Source organism: Amblyomma maculatum, chromosome 6 (assembly GCF_055883805.1).
Source record: "Amblyomma maculatum isolate TAMU_Amacu chromosome 6, ASM5588380v1, whole genome shotgun sequence".
NCBI lineage: Eukaryota > Metazoa > Arthropoda > Arachnida > Ixodida > Ixodidae > Amblyomma > Amblyomma maculatum.
Window position 1 is genome coordinate 6076218 of NC_139349.1, and position 25073 is coordinate 6101290.

The window sequence follows — 25073 nt, forward strand, 5'->3', positions numbered from 1 at the left end:
GGCGCAGGCGTGGGGAGAGGGAGCATGGACGGAGATAGGAACGCAGCAAAGAGAAGGTTGCCGAATCGGGCCAGGCAGACGCGAACCGCGGCAGAGGAAGAGGAAGCTTATGAATGAGCGTTTATCGTTTAAATGGTGGACTGTGAGCTTTATACGTTGCAGGCGCGCTGATCGCAACATATATCGCAAATGCAAGCAGTGGACTATACACTCGAAAGCCACCTTGCACGACGGGTCTCAAAACTGATCGACTTAGCCATCACCAAGTAGCATGGCGTTTCTAATTTCGTGGCTGTTTACCGATTTCTATCATCTTCTACCTGGCGGCATGCAACCATCTCCTCCCCCCTCCCCTTATCCCCTCTTCCCCAAAATACGTATTCCTGTTTTGATGTAGTACGATAAAAATACGTACTCCTGAAAACAATGCAACAAAATCTACTGAACAGAATAGACCTCCTTCACTCCGGCTACGTCACGAAAATGCGGTGGCGCTGTCGTCTTTAGTGACTTTCGCGTGGTAGGCAAAAACACGCTTCAGTCGCTTTGCCTACCGTGATTGTGCGATGGCTTGCTGCTGCCGGGGGATGCAGAGCACCATGCCGACTAATCGCGTCGCTATGACATGTGTTGAAAGACAAACAAGAGGAAGTTTAGTAAGCTTGCATAGGTTTCTTGCCGACAATGGTCGCCGTAAACAGTGGTGGGCCGCCGCGGTGAAGCGCCAAGGCTGGATACCGACGCCTGCTCATCGAATATGCGGCAAATACTTCGTCACGGCTAAGCTGAAACTTATTCACCTTTACGCCAGAGCGGTCTACCGGATCAAAGGTCGCGAATATCTCGAGTTTGGCCTTTTTACGACGCGTGATGGGATCTTGGTACTGTTTTAGTGCTGGTGCGGGCGCGGGTGCGCAGGTAACATATGTACCTGCGCGCTTCTTTGTTAGAGCATGCGTAGATGTTTTACCTTTGTAAACTGTTCCTCAAGCCCGTTTTTTCGCTGTGTATGTAAGCGCAGTGAGCTGCTACGCAAGTGATCTGTGTAGCACTCCTCGATCCGTGATGTACCATATTGCATGGCTAAACTTCGCCGCGTTCACTCCAAATTATTTTAATCTACTTCCTGATGAAGATTGCCACTTCACGTTGACAGCTACTGATTTGGACTGGAGCTGCATTTTGTATTTATGCCGAGCGCTTTTATTTGTATTCACAGCGGCTGATTGTGAATGCGAGTTGTGGGGTTTATCCTACATTGAAACGCGGTCACAGTGGCCGAGACCGAACTGGGCCGCCCTAACTACGGAATCACGGGTGAAGGTAAAAACGGCCCCAGAAAAGAGTTCCTCAGAAGATACAGTCCCGAAAAGAATGTCCCTGAAATATATAGCCCCGGAATAATCGTCCAGAAAGGTCCTATCAGGAAGCGGCCCCTAGGAAAAAATGTCACCGAAGAAATTGGCTGAAAATCTGCCCGGAACTCACTCCGCGAAAAATTGAACATCTTATTGGACGCATTTTTTTTTTTTTTTAGAATAGATGCAACTATTGTTTGGGCAGTATGCCCTCTGGGTGCTTTACAGGTTTACAGGAACTGGAGAAGGCTTGGCGAGAAAGCATTGCAAAAAAAAAAAAAAAAACGAAAAAAAAAAGCCCCCACCACTATAACATCCAGCGAGTATTATACAGTGCATAGTTCCCAGTTTCCAAGCTGGGAAATATCGCTCTTTAATATAGGTCTAATCACCCGGCTAATATTACACATTCGAGAAACGTGTTTGCCCTCGACAGCACAAATTTCGGCGCCATAACGTTTTTTTTTTTTTTTTCTTTGCGAACACACGGCATCAGTGCCATGTTTTGCAAATTTCAAGCGGACGGGTAGAAAAAAGCACTGTAGCATACATTATGACGGCTAGACACAAGGAAACTCAGTCTACGTTTTTAGTAAACAGAACTACAGAACGTAAAAAAAAAAAAAAAAATAAAACGGCGGGGTTCAAAATATACATAATGTTCGCTAAAACAATAAACACAATGTAAGATAAAAACAGTGAAAGTTGATTACAATGAGCGTAATTCATCGCTGATAAGCCAAGCACCAGGCAAGGGGAAAGCTCGACTTAGTACGTTTCATTGCATCTGTTTGGGGCCATTTGTTCCTGGGACGTTTTTACCGGAACCCACGGAACCACAGTGGCCGCTGCCGCTCGTAATTGTAATGCAAGCTAACAGCGCGACTACCCGTAATAAAATTGCTACCTTTATCGACGACAGCCGCCCACGAACAAAGCAAATATAACAGATGCGCAGCGTTCTGATCTCAACCAATAACGCAATGATACGCAAACCGTGTGGTGTCAAGGCTACCGTTGCCACACTGACCTAAAACATCTTAACCGTACAGCCGCTCGACGCTAGCGAGGTGCTTCGTGCTTACCAAGAACGCTCATTTGCCGCTCGGTGTGAAGAATCCTCCGATTATGCTATGATGCTTCGAGCGGACTATTCGTACGCGGTACGAGCGCTATTTATGAGCGAGAAAAATCGCCGTCAGCTTACTCGACTCAAAGTAGTTGTAAGCATCCGAAGCTTTGTAATTCTCGATGCGTTCCATGCATAATTTTCTGGGAGAAAACAGAAAATAGATGCCAACGTCGCTCATTTTCCTCGGCTGGCAGCAACGCTTCTCTTGTGCGCCTTGAACCCAATCCCCATCGGTACGGCGTGCGGGTCCGTACGCTGCACGCCGTGTACGTAGAGTTTTTCAGTGTATCGCTTCTGTTCTCATCGCTGAGGCTCACGAAATACTAGCACATGGTCGCTTCGTCTGCCTAGAAGGCGCCTGCAAATCACAATAACACTGCCTTGACAAGCTCGGCCACAGTGCCCCGGCTAGCCACTGTACACCGCCCGCGGTCGTGCTTTTTGCCTACCGTGAGATCGCTGACGAGAGCAGCGCCACCTCGATCGCCTTGTTTGTTTACAAACATGAAGGAGGTCTATAGAGAGCGTAAGCATGGAATATGTTTCTACTTTTTATCCTTTTATGCAGCGCCATACTATTAAGCAGTTTACCAACGGACTTCTATACCGGAGATTTAGCCGCAGCAACATCGTCGGCAGACGTCAAAACTGTGCTTGCTCGTCACCCGGAACAAAAAGTTCCAGTTTGAGACAGAACAATGTGAAAACACTGTCGAGCTCTTTACCCAAGCAAATGCACTCTCTGAAATGGCATACACCATTGCTGAGTGGTATAGGCGCATAGAGCTCACTTACAGAGGCGAAGCAAAGCGTGAAATCGATAAACCATCATAGAGGCGCCCCGTGAAGAACGTGCGTATTTCGGCACAGAAGGAGAAGTCGACCCGCAGTGGGCAACTGTGGATGACGAATAAAGTGAATTAATTTTAGTGGACAGCGTTTTTTCGCATGTTCCCTGTTAGAAGTCCTTGACGCCTGTAACAGCCCCTATATACGCGGAAAACCTGTTAGCGAAAGCTGTTATGATGCAGCTGTCGTAGGGAATTTCCGTTGATCGATGTGAAATATTAATGTAATAATGGAGATCGTCACCTACACAGCAGAAAAGGAAAACAACCATCTGCCAGCGGTGGGATCCGAATCCACGACCTGAGGATTTCCATGTCCGGTGTTCTGCCGAAAGATGTCAGATAAGAGCTACTCATTAAGCTAACCATCTGACAAATGTAGGAAAAATGAGGGGACTCGTTACTGGGTACACACCCAACCGCCAGTGACTTATATGTGAAGCGATAGCCTTTGGGTACAGCATCCGCCTCAGATTCGGGAGGTACCAGTTGGTTCAAGTTTTCCACAGGACTGGTGCCCGGATCTTCTGGGGTGAAATGCTTGGGAAAGAGGTCATCGACCAAAAAGCGCTTCGGCCATGCTTCGGATAGCGTGCAAAACACGCAAAAGGCCCTCGAGTTCTGTCAGTGCACGTTGAGGATCCCCAGGGGGCATGTACTAATCCGAATGATGGTTTGGTTAAGCAATCTATATCAATAATTAAAATATAGGGAGAAAAATGAGCATGATAGCTACTGCTACCACCCCGTTTCAAAGGGGACGCTTCTATATTCCATCCATCCATCCTTCCACTATATATGCACCCCTTTACCTGTTTCTTCTTTCAACCCTTCCTTGAATGTGCAGCTGAGGTTCCTACCGAGAAATGAGGAGTTACTGCGCCTTTCATTTTCTCGAAAAACAATCAGAGCCGCTTAACACGAGAACGCAATTAACTACGCAGTAAAAAAATATACATAATAATAATAATAAATTATGCCTATTACGGTGCAAGTTTATCATTTTTACGCATTATTGAGGCATGTGGAATGATCCTACTGATGGACGCCGTGAGTGACGACGAATTGAACGACCCGTGCCGACGGCTTGAGCGAGCGCGGCCCTTCTGCAAAGCCAAGACAAGGAGAACCAACTACAATCAGTCCGATTAACCCAAGGCTGTCGCCGAGACCCAAAGGACTCTCGGCCTGCACCTAACCTGTCCAAACACGTCCAGAGCTCCTCCCTGTGTTGGACGAAATAATTTTAATTCCACCATGGAGATAAACGGTTAGAAAGTAGAAGAATAAAGACACTATAAGCAGCCGGTTCAACCCGAACTCCACGACCCCCGAAAAAAGTACTTTGCAAATTTCCCCAAGCCATACTCCGAAGGCATGGCAACAAAAACAACCGCTGAGAATCGGCAACGGTGTTCTCGCCCGTCTCGCCTTCCCGGCACTAGGAGCGCAACGGAAGCGAGGACAACTTTCTCCCTCTCCCAAGCTCTACACAAAGCATAAGAAGGAGCACCGCATGATGCCCAAATCAAACAGCCGCACTGACAACGCGCAGTTCGCAGCGATGGCGTCCATATATCTAACACACGATGGGTAGGGCGCAGCAAACAGGTATCAGCCATCTCACTGACGGGGTCTGCACAGATCTCGACAGAGCGAAGAACGGTATACTGCGCGTCCCACTGGCAACAGAGATTCCAGCGATGGTCCTCAATTTCGTTGAGGCCCCGACGAAGACGCTCATGTGACGGAGCCAATATGGTGCGCGCTCCAGATGAACTCCCCTGCACAGAAACTCCCGCATTACACCAGCAGGCACCCACGCCGCCTGCGAGGCAGCGCCCGTGCGCTCGTCTAGCGGGCACACAAAGCAACGCGCTCCGTGATGTTACCTACAAACCGTAAACACCCTCACAACTATCAATTAGAAAATTGAGTATACACGCACACGCCAGCCCATTATCGCGAACTGCGCTTTTCACCCACGTGGCGGACGGGAGGGTACATTCGATGGCCCGGCAGACGTTACAAATCCATGGGGACAGACACTGTCGAAACCAGCTGTCTGACAGCCGCACCGGACAGACGGAAGGAACGGAACAAACACGAACTCTACTTTCCGGCGTCAATCTCGAAGCCTGACGCGTCGGTGGAACAAAGCAGCGTGCCCAGTCGCTTTGAAATGGAGGCGCGTAAACTGCAAAAGAGCAGCCCCACGCAAAAAAAAAAAAAAAAAAAAAAAAAAAAAAAAGGAAAGAAAATAAAAGAAAAGGGAGTGGGGGTGGGGTGGGGGTGGGGGTGGGGGTGGGGGGGGGGGGGGGGGTTAATGTAGGCTAAACAGCTAGTCGCGTCGAACGTTGACAATGGAAAATCCAGAGAGAAGCGAATGGTGCAACCCGGTGGCCCATCGGGCTCCTCTCTACGCCCCAGGGTACAGCGTTGCAAAACCTCTCTTGTCCGACAATATCCTTTAGAACGAAAAATGTGTCCTCTTCAGAACCCATCACACTTCCACCCCTTTCATAGCCGGAGCGACTCATCTTTTTGTTTTATGTTATTGCCAATGACGATACTGCACATAATCCTGCAATACGGCAACACAAAGCTCGCCACACACACTGCATTAAAGTCGCGAAAAAAAGCACAAAACAACCGTAGATGCAAATGTGAACCGATACCAATCGGCCCAAGGATGGCGTAACAACCTCGAAAAAAAAGCACAATCAAAAGTACAGAAAGAAAAGAGGAACCAGTCTGTCAGGAAGGACAGCAATCAAAGGTGCAAAAACACTGCAGTAAGCCATTGTAAAAGCACCAATCTATTAAGTTACATCCAAAGCGCCCAAAAAAGGCAGGGAAGAGGAAAGGAGGAGGTGGCAACTTTCGTCACGCTGTCTTCGCGGCTTACCGACCATCGCCGTTAACCACACCAGCGACATCGAGACGCCCCTTTCTCAGAACGCGCAAATCCTTCATTATAATAAGCGATCAGCGGCAAAGGCGAACATGTTCGGAGGGCAAGCGGATGCATTCAGCACAAAACTGCCCACACTTGAGCACGCGTCCATCCTGTATTTATTCGGTGCAAAAACATCAGTGTGAGGCTCGGCGGGCGTAAATAATTATCCTCATACTCGAAGCCAAAACTCGCTCCGCTCCAAGTAATCGAACGCGACGCAGCAATTATAAAAGGCTACCGCTGCTTGCATAAATATATATTTCCCTCATCTCGTCCTTTTTGTGTCTGCATTACGAAACGTAACTTCTCCTCTGTTTCGTAAGGGCGCTCAAATCACGTCGGATAGGCGCCGTTAGTAATTACGCAATTCAGTTGCGAACAAAGAGCTGCAATCGCAAAAGAATCGCGCGCAGGTAGCGACAGGTAAGAGCGGGGAAATGCAAAAGTCGAACACCCTCGACCCACGCAACGCGAATGGCCCGAAGGTGCAACGCACACAAGCCCGAACGCAGCGCGCGTGAGACAGCAGATGACACTCGTCCAATTAGCCGTCACCTGACCCCGACTGAGTGGGAGCGCCGCAGCGTATATACACGACTGATGCTCGCTAACGACTCGGGGAATCGAAGCATGCGAGCGGGCAACCAACGGTGATCGAGGCAACGCGGTGGAGGGTGCATAATGAAGCCTAACGAATGCGATTTCAGAAGAGCAGGACTTTCATTCCTAATGAAGAAGCGGCTAAGGACGTCTACGCGCCTCATTTGCAGCGACCGAGGTGTGCGCGTGAGTGTCCCGAGACATGCGCCCACTACAATATATCAGCTTCAATTTGTTCGCGTGACACGAGTGGGTGGATTTCGCGTTCACTAGGCAGCGGTGGTGAGAAGAACGACTCGTCGCTCGCTCTCACTCTCTGCGCTCAAATATGAATAAAAAGCGGAGCTGTTACGAAAACGACGCCTCGGTCACTAAAAGCGTGCGCTGCTATATACAATACTGGGCGCCTTTTCCACCGCCTTAACACTGGGCAGTCTTTCTGCTTTACCGCCTTCCTTCTCTGACCCCTAGCCTGATTCGAACACCGAAAATGGATTCCCTTACTTCCTGTTTTATTTTCCATCTTTGGAGCGACGGAACGCGTCAGTGCTACATCTTAACGGCTTCTCAGTCGGAGCACACATTCTTCGCCTGTTTCTTTTCTCCGCGCACACATAGGGCCTCTGCCAACGTCCTAAGAAAGATTGGGGACGGGGCGAAGCCGGACGGGCGAGCGCCCAATCTTCCGCAATTTCTGCCTCAGCAGTTGAGCAGAAGAACAGCGGGCGAGGGCAAGTCCAGAGAGCAAGGAGAGAGAGAGAGCATCTCAATACCGAGGAGTCGTCTGCTCCCCAAGCCAGGAGATTGAAGCGGTCGGCGAGGGGGAGGACAATGGCCATCGTATTGCGGCAAAGTGTGACACGGCAGCCTAAAATGGGGCAAGAAGCTCACAAGGAAGCGAGAAGGAAGGTGTCCAAGGTGCCAGCTCAGCAGCGCTGCCTTTCCCGAAACACTGCCGTCGCCAGCCGCCAACGCAGCACCACGGACAAAACAAACACTAGCAACGGGAGTCCTTCTGCCGCTGACCACAGAATGAGGCTTCCTTCCGCTTTCCGGGAGCCTCCATAAGAAGACGCGCACAGTGCCTTGGGTGACGCCAAGGGGTTTCCTGCTCTGTCGGCAACAGCCAATTCGGCAGGCCAGGAAACAAGAAAAGGAAGCTGGGAAGAAATGGGGTCACCGAAGGACGTCCACCTTTTATTGCTCCATTTACTAGCCCGACCGCCAGTCGCAAGGTAGAGGCGCGAAGCAACGGTGCTAACAAACTTAGCGGTGCCGTTGAGAGGGAAGTCAGTTGGTTTGGGGCAAGAAAACAGCGCAAGAGTCGTTTTCCAGCATCTGATGTCTGGAATTCCCGCATGTGGACAAAAAATCATGGATACACCTGAGTACACTGTGTTGGCATTGATCATTACAAGCTGTTGCGTTTACATCTATTTGTCATGCTTTGATGTTCGTGTTTGCGGACCTCTACACGTCTGCCTGCGCACAACCAGACACCTCTATGGGTCATCTATACCTGCTCGTCAGCTGTTCCCTCAAAGGTGTCCATATGTAGCGACAAAAACTCAATGAAGATATACATCGAACTGCCAAACACTTAGCCAATTGAAAAACACTCTGCTTCGTTCTATGGTGCTGCAACTATAAGAAAGCGAAAGCATTGGGGGCGGGGCACTAGGAGGGCTGCGACTGTTGCAGCACGGCAACAAAGAGGAAAAGAGCGTCCCGGTGAGATTCTTCTTCAAAATCATTAAGCGCTACCTGTTTTACAGCATTTAGTTAAATGGTACAGTTTGACCACCGGAGACAAGTTGCGACTTTCGCGACGCAATCGAAAATTTAGGCTCCACCTCTACACGACAGCTCCCCTTCTGTATCTACAGTAACATGCGGGCACATTGGAGCTCACTTAACCATTCTTTCTTTTTGTTTTATTTTTATTTTTGCATCTATATCTCGCGCATACTTTCTGACGTACATTCGTATGGCTACCAGGTTATCTGCAAGACCACCGACTAAGGTGTAAAGTCCTGCTTAAAAACAGCCTAACGAATGTGCCCTGCGTGGTCAAGTTCAAATGTCCTCGAAGGTTCGATTTCCCTCACTCTCTCATTCTGAAGAGAAAAGCCAGAGTCCTGACAAACTGGTCATGCCACGTGGTCGATTGACGTCGCACAAGCCAGAGACCAATGAGTGCCCGTGTCGACCAGCCGCCACCCACCAGAGTGGTGATTTTTCGCTCACAACTCGGACGTTTAGTCTTCAGCGTTAAAATATTAGCTACCATTACATGAAGGCTACATAGAGCAGCTGTACAAACACGGCACTCGTCAAAACCGACTTCCTCCAGAGCGAGAACGCTGCACGCTCTGTAGAAGACGCGGGGAGAAATTAGGAAAACGAAAAAGCGCCCTTCTAGTTCCACCCGGCTCGACCCGGGGGCGGCCCTCGAGAAAGACAACCGCCGCCTCTCATTGTTCTTGTCGCCCTCTCGTTCGCAGTCCCCACCGAAGAGGCGCGCGCGCAGAAAGGAAGGGAGCAAGGAGAGAATAACGGCCGCAGTCGGGCTTTGAGGACGTGGCAAACACAACGGTCCAGCGCCGCGCGAAGAGGGCCGCTGCCGCCATGGTCGCGAGGCCCGAAAGTTCTTGCCACCTTTTTTGTATCCCATCTTTCTCCTCCTCCGCTAGGGCGGTGAATTTTTCTGTCTCCTCCTCGCTAGTATGTCGCGCTAGCGGGATTCTCACCCACAACCGCCGAGCGTTTCCTTCATCAAGTTGAGCGCTCGAAAAACTACTCGTACGCAGAAGGAGAAGCCTTGTGGAGGACGCAAAAACGGGATGCGAAGAGAAAGGAAAAGGGGATACGTACCTCTGTTTAGGTTCATCGCCCACGCTGCTGGCGGAATTCTGGGAATAACGGTTGTAGCGCGCAAGGATTTAAAATCAGACAGTGTAGTAAAAAGAAACGGCACCACTCAAAAGCACAGCTTTACGACTAGCGCAATACGAGCGATTGCAACCGGTGTTCGCACTTTGCTAACACATGCAGAATGGCGGTCGATGAGAAAGACACCGCTCAAACCTCTTGAACACACTTGTGTACAGCGAGCGACGGTTCAACGCCAGTGAGTTCAACACTCTTGGCGTTAACGGATAAAGTCGGTTCACCGAATGCCTTTTTGCGTGCGTCCGAGAGCACTCCCCGGTTCATTCTGCCAAAGACGCAAAAAGAAAAACAGAGCAACAGCTTAAAGCCCGAGCTCCGATGGAAGCGGCTCGCTTCAATTTCAACCGGCCCGCGAGAAGGTGATTCCGATGCAGTCGAAATCACGCGGTTTCCTCGAATCGAACCGCGATATTTATTGCGCCGCCGCGTCCTGCACTCCGCGGCGACTTCCAGGGAAGCCGTTAGCCTAGCGATGCGTGCGCGGTCCCGCAGCCCAGCAAATTTGCATACTCTGGCTCATCCTGGCAATGGAAGGTCGGACCAGCAAGCAGCTCTCAATGGGCACGTCACGCTCTGGGTCAATATGTATATACGCATGGGTCACTGCTAGAGAAAGCAGTGAGGCCCCAACTGTTTTTTTTTTTTTTTTTGTTGTTGCTGTTATACATGTGTACGCTTATCTGGCCTCTACCCCAGACCCCACAATTGTTTCATGTCCATTTGCACCTATTGTGGACGCGCGAAATAACTGCATTATTGTCGGCACACCAAAAATACTGAATATAGTTACTATCGTCGCTACAATTCAGGGCATTCAAAGTTGGTAAAGGCAGGCATAGCGACCTGTTGTCTCAAGGCTTCATTGGTGAAGTCGTGCTCCCATAGAGTTGAGGCCAGCTTCCAGGAGCAAGTTAAAAGGCTGGGTTTCCGGATGTGACGTTGGCACAAGCATCGGAAAGGTTAATGAATACGGGTTTAAATTTTGCAAAAGAATCTGATAAAGTCAGAGAGAACACAAGAAAAGTGGGGATTCCGTACTTACACGAAATTTCACACCGTTTAAGAAAGGTTGGAGAAAGATACGGTTTAAAAGTACTTTTCACAGCTAAAAATAAGCTGGGCAACATCTGTAGTGCAGTGTGGAGGAAGCTGGATTCCCAAGGCGCCCAGGCGAGGATGAAGTGCACAGTAGCGCACAGGAAACCGCTCATTGACTGCGACACGGCTGTGGTATATTCCATCCCGCTTTCCTGTGGAAAATCTTGCATTGGCCAGACAGGCCGTTGTATTAATGAGCGCTTGTTTGAACACCGCAGATCAGTTAAAGGAGCTGTGTCGTACAACCTTGCCGCTCATTGCCGGGAGTGTAAAGATTGTTACCCCCATTTGAACAGGACCACTATCTTGTTCAGTCACCCTGATCGGATATGCAGAGAGCTGGTCGAGGCGTTTCTGATAAATAAAGAGTTTGACGCGTGCGTAGCTACACCTTCCGTTAATCTTGAAGAAAAAGAGATTCACGGTCTCGGTGAATATTTGGCAATGAGGTGTTAGCGGGTGTTTGTCATGTGCGAGGTGGATAGTTTTGTTAGTTGTGTTGAAGTGTTTAATCCTCACTTTGCGCACGCGCACTGTTTCTAAAAGGGCGTCGCGGTGGTTTTCACGTGAGTCGTCTTGATTTTATCTGCGTTGGTTCCTATATAACTACACCCTTCTATGAATAAAAATTCAGTTGTTAGAGAGCGCTTGTGTCGTCTCCTGTTCCTTTTAGTCTTGTGTTTTCGCGCTGCTTTAAGATGAATCCAATCCAACTCGCCCAGTTTTCTATACTCGTCACTATACAGTCCCCGCAACAGTAATAACTCTTACACGGTTCTTCACTAAAAGAGAAAACGCTTTAAACAAGCCGTACGAACATACGTACGTGCCGTAAGAGGAGCGTGCCTGACTCCGAACTCAAGAAAGAGTTCCAGAAGATTCGACTCACATCTCAAAGGAGCTGCCCACGTTGGCAGCTCCTGCCAATTCGCTCATATGACATGTGGTCTCGCGACGTCACACAACCTGCCAGCCAATCAGTGCACAGTCATGTCATCTGCCAACTACTATATAGCTGCCAGAGGCACGCTCCTTACTTTTAACTCACGGCGTCGACACCGGACTTCTCCGAGGAAAAAAAAAAAAAAAAACCACAGGACTACTACAAATCGAGAAGTAAAGACAAAATATCCGCTTTCCCCGCGTTACTCTTTCAAGCTACACATGAAAAGAGGGAGAGACCAAAATGCCTGCCCTTTCCTTCAGATTAATTAAATTATTGAAACTTCGTTGATTCCATAGCATTTCTATTTGTGTGTGCGTCAGCAATTCCTATGATCATGTCAACCTTGTAAGATCAAAAAGTGATTGTTATTTGTTTTCGATTACGTACCCTTCTCTATACGCGATATAACCAGCACGATGAGCACTTTTTCGTATAGTCATTATTGTTTCGAAGTGAACTGTCGCAAATTCTCGGGTGAACTTAAAAATGTTCGCACTAGCTTCAAGTGTCCATGTATCCTCTATGCAGCCCGAGCTCGCACTGTACAGAAATCGATCATTTTATCGCTCAAGCTACGCTGAACACGGCGCTCTAAAAATATGCGACGTCTCTGGAAAAATGATAGATGGCTAACCGAGCAACATTAGCTAACCACGAGGGTCAAAGTTCCAGCGACTCTCTAGTCTCTACCACATTCATTTAGGGGAACAGCGGGTGGCTCGGGACAGGGTTAGCCCACGAAGGGAACTGGCGCAACGGCCAGCCCTTTTCTGCGCGGCATACAGAGTAGTGCTGCTCCTTTATGCGCCCGTTCTGTTCGTTTCATTCATTCGCTTCGGAAGCAATGTGAAGGACCGTGCAAAAAGCTGTAAGGAGCAGCGTGACACACCCACCACTTTTCACTGCACACAACAGCACTGACGATAACACATGCGCTCCTTTGTGGCACAAAATAACAAGAAATTACAAATTCCTGCAAAAATAGGAGCAAATTTTTCACCCCACACGAATTAAACGTGCACAAAAAAAAAAAAAAACTGAAGGATTCAACTCTCCTTGAACCAAGCTTCACGATCTACCGCGGCTGTAGTCGCTGCTGCCGCTTTGATCCTGGCTCGCTTCAGCGCTTGGTAAGCTTCTCGGTAACGGGCCACTCTGGCTTGTCATTGTTCGATGATCAAACACAACTGCTATCTCTGTCTTTAGCGAGATGGCGCATGTGTACGACGTATTTACCTTCGTTAAATTAAGCGGCGCAGATGGAACTTCATACGGACAACAATGTTGAATGCATAAGGTTTCTGAAGGTTTATGTGCCACAAATCAGTGCAAAAAAGTTTTTGGGATCCAAGAGAATTGGTTAAGGGTCCTCGAGAGTGTGTTGCAGTTTTACACGAGGCGTAATCGGCTGCGGCGATAGCATAGAGCACTCGTGCCTGGACACGACGATGAAGACGACGATGCTTGGTGTACTGCGCGAGATGAAACATGCGACGCATGAGAACGTGATACCATATGTAGAACGCATGAGGTACTCAGAGTCGAAATAACGCCAAACTCGCAAATGAAAACAGCACAGCGAACACTCCAAAAAGCGAAGTCACTGTTTTACAGTAATGCTGCTATCGTTTTGTTTGTAAGGCTTAACGTTCCAAAGAGACTCGGGCTATGAAGGACGCCGTGGTGGAGGGCTCCGGCAATTTCAACCGGTTTTGGTTCCTTCACGTGTACTGCAATCGCACAGTAAACGGCAACTGTGGGTTTCACCTCCAACGAAAGGCGGAGGAGAAACGTATGGCGCTATTGTACTGTGCGATATCGGTGCACGCTAAGAACCCCACACGGCCGAAATTTCCTGAGCCCTCCACTACGTCATCCCTGTAAGCCTGGGTCGCTTTAGGACGCTAGTAATGAGAACTACGAATAAAAAAAATAATTCTGAAGACGATTACGACACTCCTTAATTGAAATTTTAACGTTTACCTTTTTCTCACAGAGCGAAAGAGAATGCGCGGGGGGAGCGCGGTAGTGAGGATTCAGAGGAAAAGGTGGAGCGCACGCCGTTTGTTGACGCCGGCCTCGGTGAGGCCCACAGTATGTCCGGCGTACCGTCTCGGGTGTCCGATGAGCGAGCAGCGCAGAAGGCTTGATTTGGTTTGTGGGGTTTAATGTCCCAAAGCGACACAGGATGACGCCGTAAAGGAGAGGGCTCCGGAAATTTCGGCCGTCTGGGGTTCTTTAACGTGCACTTACAACGCACAGCACCCGGGCGCCTTGATTCTTCCATCGAAAAGCGGCCGTGATTCAAAACCCTCATGCTTTGGCACAGTAGTCGAGCGCCCTAACCACTGCACCACCACGCTCAGATGTGGTGGCTATTTTCTTCTTCTGTAAAACTCTTCGTGACTTTCTCGTGGCTCGGGATTCTATGTTGCTTGGTTACATCGGCAAAGGCACCGACGGCGATGCGGCCCAACCATCGAACAGAAGGGTTGTGCTCCAATTACCGTTTCTCTTGACAGTGCTACGTGATTAGACATTTTAACTAAGTGATGACGTTGCTGGTTCAAACCTCCCACCATTTCGCGTGGTTTTCAGCGTGCTCGCGAGATGGCATTTCCATGTGCACCCTCTCTTTTTCCAGTCAGCAAATAGCTCGCCCGATCAAATTGGCCTTTGCGCAAGTTCCCGCGTGCTTCTGCTCTTGGACTGACTCGGATGGAAGCTGACGAAGGAGACGACATCCAAACCGAGAGAAGCGGACAGTTTAGCAAGCGAGATATTTCACTGCAGCGCTCGGTAATATGAATCATAAGTTTTTCTTTCGCTAATATTCCCCAAAAAATAAAGAGCCATTCAGTGCAAACAATGAACCTCTCCACTCTTGCAAAATCCCAGTAAGCGGAGAAGGCGACCATGGAATTACATCAGTGAAGATGGTGTATTGGCGGCTGCATTTGCTCGGCGTATGCGAGGAGCAACAATGACGGAGCGGACCGAGTTGCTGCGCCATCCGAGCGCAATGGTATTTCTGTTAATTGTGCCCTCAGAGAGAATATTGGCTGAGTTTCACCCAGAGCGTTCACTCCCGAGCTGCAGCCGCTCGAAGATGCAGAGAAGCACAGAAGCGGTTACACCACTCCCATGGCCTTACGCGGATCCGACTGCGAGCGGTAGCGGGACGCGCGCACACCGTTGTACGCTCATGGGAGCTTTCACAGCCAGACCAGCAGCTTGAGACTCCTTTTACGCGAAAGCACAGCTACTACCCACAAAATCACTGGTCACTGCAACAAAGGGCTCTAATGAGTGAACACCAGTGGTTACTCCAATGAATAACCGGTCAGGCGTCTTACGAAAGGTGCGGACGAATAGCAGACGAAAGACAAAGACTTTCCAGGGTCTGTAATCCCGTTACTCCGAGGGTAGGTCGCAACCATTTACACGGAGGGTTCCGCTACGTTCATTACCAGTGCGATTGTCTCCCGTCTTCGCCGCCTGAGCAGCCGGCGCAAATACAAGTCGGCCTAGAGTGAAACCACCGTTAAAAGGAGCCCTTTGTGCGTTCGCCAACCGGGCCCGCAGGCTGCGTTCGGCGACGACAACACAGTCGGCAGCCGTCGACCTTGCTCGGCTTTGAAGAGGACGCAGCGAGATGCAAAAATAAAAGGGCAGCACTGAGCCGCCCCTAAAGCTGGCGCTGACGCTTCAGAAGCCTCCCACGCGAGGGTTAGCCAGACGACTAGACGGGAGCAAATTATTCGCACAGTACGTGTCTAGCTCCTCAGCATGTCTATAAGGAGAAAATCTCGATCGACTAAAAGGAAAACCAAGATCGCAACTAATAAAAAAAGAAAACTGATGGGCGAAAATAACGTCATAAGACAAATCTGCCACACTAGACCGCCTCGCCCCCGCTTGCACTTGGCCTTTTCTACGCGTTACTTCCTAATAGACGAATAACATGGCTGTAACCTCGCGTACATAAAACGCAGCGAAAAAGATCAAGAAAACGTGTAGCTCGGTGGACATGCATCATCATCATCAGCAGCAGCAGCCTGATTATACCCACTGCAGGGCGAAGGCATCTCCCATATTTCTCCACTTAACCCGGTTCTATGCTAGCTGCATCCACTTGACCCCTGCGAACTTCTTAATCTCATCCGCCCATCTAACTTTCTGCCGCCCCCTGCTACGCTTTCCTTCTCTTGGAATCCAGTTTGTTACCCTCAGCGACCATCGGTTATCCTCCCTTCGCACTACATGTCCTGCCCATGCCCATTTCTTCTTCTTAATTTCTACTAGAATGTCGGTAACTTGAGTTATTTCTCTGACCCACTCTGCACGCTTTCTATCTCTTAATGTTACCCCTACCATTTTTCGTTCCATAGCCCTCTGGGTTGTCCTCAACTTAAGTAGAACTCTCTTGGTTAGCCTCCACGTTTCAGCCCCATAGGTGAGTACAGACAAGATGCAACTGTTGTATACTTTCCTCTTGAGCGATACCGGTAAGCTGCTAGTCATAATCTGTGAGTGCTTGCCCAATGCGCTCCATCCCAATCTTATTTTTCTTGTTATTTCCTTTTCGTGGTCCGGATCTGCGGTCACTACCTGTCCTAAATAGACATATTCGCCTACTACTTACAGTATTTCGCTACCTAATGTAAACTGCTGTTCCTTCCCGACATGCATCACAGCTAGAAAACGCAAAAAAAAAAAAAAAGAAGAAGAAGAAGAAACAACTTCAGATGAGCAGCGCATAATAGAGCGAGCAGACTCGGCTGCCGCGCGCGTCTGCTTGAGTCAAGGTAAAAGGCCCCCCAAGAGGGCCACGCTGTGTTTCCTCTGCCGCCGATCCGCACCGATGAATATGTCACACTCAGGCCTCAACAGAGATTTTCTATGTATATAAGAGGCAAATATTGAACGATTTCGAAATATTATAAACAGATCTCTACAATGCGGGAAAGTACGGCTGACGGCAAACGAACCGCCATCACTTAAAAGCGTTAAATGCGAATCCCGGCTGTGGCAGCCGGAGTTCGATTGAGGTGAAACGCAATAGACACCCTAGTGTCGTGCGATATCAGTCCACGTTAAGGTGTTCTAAATTCCTCGACTACAGCCATACTCAACACGTCCCTTCGGGATATAAAATTTAAGAATTTTTTGAATCAATCACTCAGATTTGCAGCGGTACCGAGCAAATGAAATATCGCTCGTCAGTCGTAAAATCTAATCAAATAGCTCAGGAGCTCCGGCTATATTGACGACGCGCCGATGTGTTGATGCAGAGCACGTGGTGCAGGCATTTGCTATGAAGAGACGCTGCAGACTCCGTCCTCAGCGTCGCGCGTTCGAATGCTTAAGCAATCGTAAAATCAGAGTGCACTCGCCTCCATCAAAAAGGGGTCGGTCCCGACAACTCGCCCGTTGCGTGTCCTCATTCGCAAAAGTTGCGAGAGAGAATCCGTTGCGTCATCGAGCCTAGTGGCTCTCGAGCTAGACAGAGAAGACCAGCCGCCTCCAGGGAGGACGCGGAAAGGAAAGAGGGGGCGAACGCAGTACTCTTCATCGCCGCCCGCACAGCGGTTTATCCATCCCGGCGGCACGCGGTATGAGCTTAGCAGCGTGCGCCGCCACATAAGAGCAACAAAGGCCCAGGGCGTCACCCTTAGCCACCGTCGTCCGAAAATCCACACGCGCATAACTTCCACACGGATGGAGAGGCAGCTGTCGCGAACATGCTAACAGTGGTGTGAGCCACCACAGCGAAGCCGACGCTTGACCCCTGGCGGCCTTTGCTCTGGAACCAGCCGGTGAAGTCAGTAGAGTTCGATCCGGCAGAGGTGATGGTCGTCGTAGACCTTAGTCTTAGTGCGCGGATGGACGACGACGACATGAGCGCCCTGCGTTGGCTGTGTGGAGAGATCGCGAAGCCCCCGATGTACCGGAACGCGGCCATTGGTCGTTAGCAAGCGTCTTCCTTCGGCGGCGTCCCGAGAGGGACTGATTAAAACAGTCGGCACAGAAGCTCGTTTTATGATCGAATAAAAAAATTAGGTACCTCTCTTTTTTCTTCATGACCTGAGGTTTATGAACGGCTTACGTAAGTTAATATTGTAAAGCGACCCAAGCTTTGAGGAGCGCAGTAGTGTAGGGATCCGATGTAATTTACTCGGCCGATATCACTTTAAAGCAGCTTTTGAAGTAGCCGAAAATGAACTTTTTTTTTTTTTTTTTAGCAGTTAGTAAGCAGAGTTTTACTTGTTTTTCATTCTTCATAGGTGCGGCTTATATACGCCGCAAAATAACGCGCCATCTTTCGACGTTCGCAGCGATCATGTTTAGAAAAAAGATCGACGTGCCATAAATAAATAAATAAATAAACCGAACCGAAGAGAACCAAAAAGAAAAAAAGAAAAGAACCGAGTTATTACTTCCAGCACAGCGCGATCCACTACCGCGATTCGCTAGCACGGGGACCCAGCTGCGCTTGCGAAGTGGCCGCTGTATACCTCCCCACGGGATCACGCTATGCTAAAACTATTTTTAGAATGGCCCTACTGTAGAATCACATAACCTCGCATCAATCGGACTGAATGCATCGGCCGACACCACATCTAGGAAGCTTAAATTTCAGCGCCGCATCCGCGGGCTTCGTGCGTTGTTCTTGCCCAAGATGACGCCGCCCTCGAGACAAACAAGAAAAACAAAGAAATCCGACACAAACCAAGTCGCATGGCGCTGAATATGCCCTAAAAAACGGAAACCAGACGGCATGGAGACAGTTCGATGTGAGCGGGAAAAAAAATTATCCTCGAGGGCGGTATCTTTGCTCATGTCTTTGCTCGGCCGAAGTGGCACGCGCCCCGCGACGTTCTCAACGGGCGTCAATTTTCGGATTCACTTTGTGTGCCATGCCAAAAAAAAACAATTTTAAAAAGCGGCTAAAAACCGCGAGTGGCATGTAGACCCAGGAAAACCAACTTAAAGGGGCCCACATCTCCGTCCAATCACTGCTCTTAGAGAAAATTCGTTCTCTGATTTTTTCTGGTTCTGTTTACGTTCGCCTGGAAGCAAGAGGCGGATTTACAGCCGAGAAAATTAGATTTTCAAAATCTTTTTGCCAGTCGACTCAAGCTCGTGGCGTTCTTTCCAAAAAGAATGCACTATCGCCCATTTGGAGGAGTGTGCGATGCAGCGCATCCTCTGCGATCCACGATGTAATTAGTATCAATGCATGTACCTTTTTCGTTGTTGTTGTTGTTGTTGTTGTTGTTGCAAAAGCGGCCGGTAGATGGCGACACTGATGTTTATTTTTAAGACTCGTGCATTAAAAATTGGTCATGAGGAAATAAAGGGCGCAGTAACCGTTTCCTTTCAACACAACGCGTTGCGAATAAAGTGATGAAGGAAGGGCGAAAAGATGTAAAGAGGACAATGCACCGTATTATAAATTTCCAAGTTATCTTCGACCACCAGCGGTGGCTCAAATGTGGGGAGGGTTCTCGGCTACTAAGTTCCAGTATTCGAACCCAGCAGATGATTATTTTCGACCACCTGGGGATCTCATCGCTCAGCACATGAGCCTCTTTTACGTTTTACTTCCATCGAAACGCGGCCGACTTCGAACACGGGTACTCCGGTATCTGAGCACCCTAACTGCGGCTAATGCATATATTCCTGCATAAAAAATACGGGCGAGGTGCATTTCCTCCATCCCGTAACCTGGTGCTTGACATCCCCAAAACAGCTACGTACTACGACGAGTGCTGAGCTCAAGGCGCAAAAGCAGGAAGGAGTCCAACTGGCAAACAGCTTCCTCAACGTTGGCCGTAAATTTCACAACTCGGGATATCCAACTCGCAAGCGCTCCACTGTGCTGTTGCATGCAATAAATGACATATATTGATGGTTCGCCACTTGATATGCCACTGGAAAGGGGAAAAAAAGATACTCTTCCAAGTGATATCGTCGATGAAGGATTGCAAATGACGTTGGTCAGCATGCTTTCAATAAAAAATCGACAAAATGCACGCCAACAAGCGAAATAGCCGGTTGTACCAATGTATTTCTCGTTGGTTCAACTATAACGTGCGTTCCCGGAACGGTCACAGTGTGGCGAAACAGCGATGAAATGCAATGCCCCCCGCATAAATGTCCAGCATCCTTTACGACACCGGAAAGCGAAATACATGTCAACGATACATGTCAGGACAAGATTAAAGGGCCTTTCAGTTCCGAACTATTTCGTCATTTTTTTCTGCTTGCCCTGAGAGTTCCTTTGTGGAGGACTGTGGAAGCTTAAACGAGTGGACAGTCGCGTCGCCTTATAGCTACCCTCACTTGGCCGCATCAAATCTCAAAGTTTCCGCAAAAGGCAGCACGACATCCGGAAGTCTAAAGGTTGTCGCAATTTTCCTGAGGAAGAAAACATCCGCTGGCCTTCGCATATCAGCTCGGCGCACGATACAATGTTTCATTTTGAGGCGTCCCCAAAGGATAATAAATCACGAACTTTGGTGAGAAGCGAGCTCTGGCTAACACGCTGAACAAAAACGCTAATCTTGCAAAACTGGGTGACTTACGACATCTAAGAAGGCCGTCCTTATCTCTGAAAACTTCTGCGAAGGCATATTTCAGATCCCACCACGACAGTGCTTTTTTTCACGAAGAACATGCACGCAGACGAATAACGTACGTCTGCAAGGACCTCAACTCTTTAGCGAATCTCTCCAGTTGCTTTTTCCGCTTGTGTTCTATATATTGCAGCACTTGAGTCAAAAGGAAGATCATTTAAGAGACGGCCGTAATACATCTGCGCCGCTTTGGTGTCCGGGATCGCTCACAGCTGATTCTCCTTTTTCACCTTGCACGCGCGCTATCTAGGCTTCTACAGATGCTCTCACGAGCAGCGCGACGGCTGACGGCATGTTCGACACTGTAGAAACAGGGGCCAGAAGAGACTCTTGCAGGCTGTTCTCACCAAAAAAAAAGCAACGTAATTTTAGATAGAGTGAAGAAAATACCTGCAGAAGGCGCTGCTACACTTAGTTCTGCAGAATAGAAAATCAGCAAAGGCAGGCATGGTACACAAGGTGACAAGACGTCATAGCTGCTGCTGCTGCTGCCAGGACTCTTTTCATTCCTATTTACGTGTGCAGGCGTGCGCCTTTCACTAATTATGGTCATGATCGTTCATAAAACCGCCAGAGCTTTTCTTGTCTGGGCCTGAGCGAAACATGATTGTTTGGACAATGCTCTTAAAAAAAAATCGCTTAATTCTACCGCCTTGACCAAAACTCATTTTTCTCCTCGCCATTTTTGCACCCTGGTTCATTTAGCCTTTCTTCAGTTGCCCGAAGAAAAGGACACTACGCGATAAGCACAAAATAAGAAGCCGCTAGTGACGCAAATGGTTCCCCGCATTTAAGCGCCGAGCGGTTCAACACGTGGGAAGCGGCGAGAACGGTCAAACAGTACTTTTTCTCGCGCTATCTATTCTGTTTTTCAACTGCTCGAGGAAGTATATAAAGAAACGGGAATGCGTAAAATACCGGACGCTGAAAGCCACCAAAGATGGCGGACACTGTAGGTAAAAGAGGCTCGAAAAAGGAAGAGAGCCCACGAGCACGGCTTCTGCCTGCGATACTTTAACTGCGGAACGAAAGAAAAAAGAAAGGAAAATAGGCGGCCGGAATTGCAGTCACCTTCAACGTCATGTGCTCTTCCGTGCTCTCACAAAGGACACGAGTCGGCCGGCGCGACAGTTTGCGCAACTCTATACGGGGCCTAGGCACGTGCGTATCTCAAAAGAGGAGCGCTTTATGTACCAACTCCAAGGCCACGGCGCTGGAAAAATCTGCGGGATGTTTCCCCATCGCGGTGCCGGAAAGGTTCGTTCGTGATTCCCGACGCCATAAATGAGGGCGCTCGGTAAAACGAACGCTGGGGGACGGCCGTCGCCGGGAGGCCTCGAGCCAGCCTTACGGCGGACAGAGAGGGATCCCGCAGCAGTGAAAGGCACGAACTGCGCAAGACCGTCCAGAAAACCAGTGCACAAAGCGGTCTCCCAGCGGAATGCTCCCCACTTTCTCCGACTCGCACCCCACGAGCTCAGCTCCGGCACCCGCCATCCATGCTTTTCTCCGCTTTCAAGTAACTCGCGGCGAACAAAAATTCGAGCCATCATAATTCAGGACAGATTTTTCTCTCGAAAGTCGTCGCTAAACATTACTATACGCTTGTGACCGTATTTCCAGCCGCCTGGCCTTGTCTGGGGTTAGGAAAGACACCGCTGAGTACCTCATTGGCAAAACGGCGCAACCAGGAAAGAAACCGCACGACGGGAAAGAAGGGGGAAAAAATGAGCCAGACTCTGCTACGGCAAATCCAAGAAAGGATTTGCGCAATAGTTTTCCCTCCCCTTCGCCTCTTTTAGGCGCCGTTCTTACGCGGCTCCGGCGAGATTTCAACGCAACAAACAGCGCCGCTATGTGGTTTCGGCGCCGAATTAGTTGCTGCGCACGAGGTCGCGGAATCAGTCCCCGGCCACATTTGATGCAGACGCAAAAGCACCCATGTGATGTCTGGTAACAACGCCAATGGCCTAATTATTGTGCCGTTTCTCCCAGTCCACGTATAGCTTTGGGACTGTAATCCTCCTCCGCTATGCATACCACCATTTGAACGCACCGAAATGCCTTAGTGCCAAAAAGCACTCGGCAAGCCCCCAGGTGGGTCGCGTCACGCAACTCCTGACGTCACTCACCACGGGAAGACGGCCACAAGACGTCGCGAGTAATGGGCTGTATTTCGCTCGTCGAATGTTGCAGGGAACAGCGATTGCGGCTGCATCGATTATTACAGTGCACACACAGAGACAATTACAATCCACACCATAGCACCCTAACGCTTGCTTCAGTTCTCCGATGTCACTAAAAGAAAAATGGCTCACGTCTTGAGAGCCCTGCTCGTCAACAGCCGAGCAGAGAAGGTGACAGTGTCGCTCAGTATGAACGAAAGCGATAAGTTTGTGCAAAAAGACAAATTTGCTCGTCATTTATCCAACAAAGTAATAAATGGCTTTTGGATATTATAAGCAAAGAAGAATTTTAGTTAGGAAGCAGAAAAAAAGTGTGACACATGAAATTGCCGAGTAGTAGTTTACTAAATGCTCAACCTGTGCTCCGCGATACTCCGTACGTTTTCGACCGCTACCTTGTGTAGGTCGCACGCAGATGCCTGAAGAGCGGACTCACCTGTGCGATGCCTTGGGTCACGTGCTCGCTGGTCGGTCGGCTCCGGTCGTCGCTGCTGCTGCTCACGCTGCGTAGGAAACAGAACACGGGAAACGTCACTCCACAGAAAAGGGGAGACATTTCCTGCTTTTTTAAATGCAAGCAAGCGGGACAACCAAATACCGTTATGTGGTATCTGCGCCGGAATCTATACTTGTTCATTTCAGGTTAACTGCTGCAAACGACAATACTTTCGCGAAAGTTTAATAACCACGAATAGCATGCGCATTTAGTGAAAAATCTCGCCTCCAATATTCCCGACAAGCATGAGTTTCCGAGCAGCATACAGTCGCCGAAGGGCACCCGCGGAGATTCCCTACTTATGGATGGAAACTTATTATCAGCATACACATATGTAATGACAAAAAAAAAAAACAATTCTAATAGTCGAGGCTTCAGAAAGTCATATTGCACGCGAGTGGTCATCAGCTCGAGCAAGCTCGCGAAATTGAGCGCATGCCTGTCATTCAGCACGGAACAAAAATCGCCGTAAACTGAAGTCATAAAAGCCGTTTGCAGCAACTCCGGGAACTACTAAAGACTATGCGGTTAAAGCGCGTGGTTACCATTTAATGGTTACCACGTTACCATGGTAACCATTAAATTCAGACATGTACATCGATAGTGAATTTTAATGGACCAATGAAGCCTGGCAAACAAAGGGCCCCTTGGTCGAACATTTAGGGGAAATTCCCAAGGTGGAGTAGACTTATAATAAGGGAGTAATTACTCATTTACATCCCCCCAAGCGCATCCGTACGGCTACAAAGCCTTTGTAGCCGTATGGCTGCGCTTGGGTGGATGTCAATGAGTAATTACTTCCTTATTAGAAATCTACTCCACCTTTGGGGTTTCCCCTAAATATTTGACCAACACCATTCCCCCTTCGAGTTATAGATCAATTTGCTCTCGCCCTACCATCTCATCTGCTAACCGTCATGGGCTAACCGTCATGGTTAGCTCAGTCGGTAGAGCGACTGCCCCGGGAAGGCGGTGATGCCGGGTTCAATCCCCGGATCAGGACGAATTTTTCTTTAACTGCGAAGTTTCTGAGAAAGCGGTTAGCTTTCCTTCGTAGCCTTATGGCTTCGCTTAGGTGGATGCCAATGAGTAATTACTCCCTTATTACAAAGGGCCCCTTGCCACACATTGACCTTGGTCCGCGCAGGGTGGGGTCCAAGGCCCACTTCCCAACAATTTTACCTCAGAGAAGCCGAGCACCAGGCCAGATGCTCTGGTGCTCGACAATTCTTCGAAGTCAAATTGTTGGCTCATATGGTCCGAAAGCAAATGGCTACCCTATAGAGGGATAGCTAATTTCTATCGGAAATCGATAGACTCCTGGGGGCACTGATGGGTGTATCGAGTCCCGCATCTCACACGTATACGAGGCGGATGCTCAAACCACTAGGCCACCGCTGCAGTGAAGTGACACACATTCCTCGAAGGAAAGCAACACAGGCACCTTGGGATGCTGACGCTGGCTCTGAGCAGAGTGCCAAGAAAAAGGCATACTCCTGCTAACAAACACATCAGGCCACGTTGAGTGATAACGCTAGACAGGCCTATATGCCAACCTTCATTATTACGGCGCGCACCATCGACGAAAATGCGGGAAAAAAAAGGCCCATCAATGCGATATTTTTGGCCCCGTTTCAAAGGTTGCGCTTCCAGAACGCCAAAACGAGGGACAGCAAGACAAGGAAAACGCACTTGCCCGACAGGTTTCGATGATGAAAGCCGGCGGCAGCAAATGGTCTTTTGTCAAAAACGGTATTCGTGCGAGTGCAAAGGGAAGCTGATACTTAGAGGCTTAAGCGCTCTTACGAATGGGTATAACAGAACCACGATTCGTGACATGAGGTCACATAAACGAA

At 49.1% G+C, this 25073-nt stretch overlaps 1 protein-coding gene across 4 annotated transcripts in view; it reads right to left on the reverse strand.

Moving 5' to 3' along the window:
* The window catches only part of LOC146184976 (uncharacterized), a 591446-nt gene that overhangs the window by 377183 nt on the left and 189190 nt on the right, over positions 1 to 25073 (reverse strand). For all 4 annotated transcript variants that reach the window (XM_084605926.1, XM_084605923.1, XM_084605924.1 and 1 more), the window contains one exon: positions 23158 to 23224. In XM_084605926.1, the coding sequence (XP_084462052.1) occupies positions 23158 to 23224 (67 nt within the window). The remainder of the gene's footprint in view (positions 1 to 23157; positions 23225 to 25073) is intronic.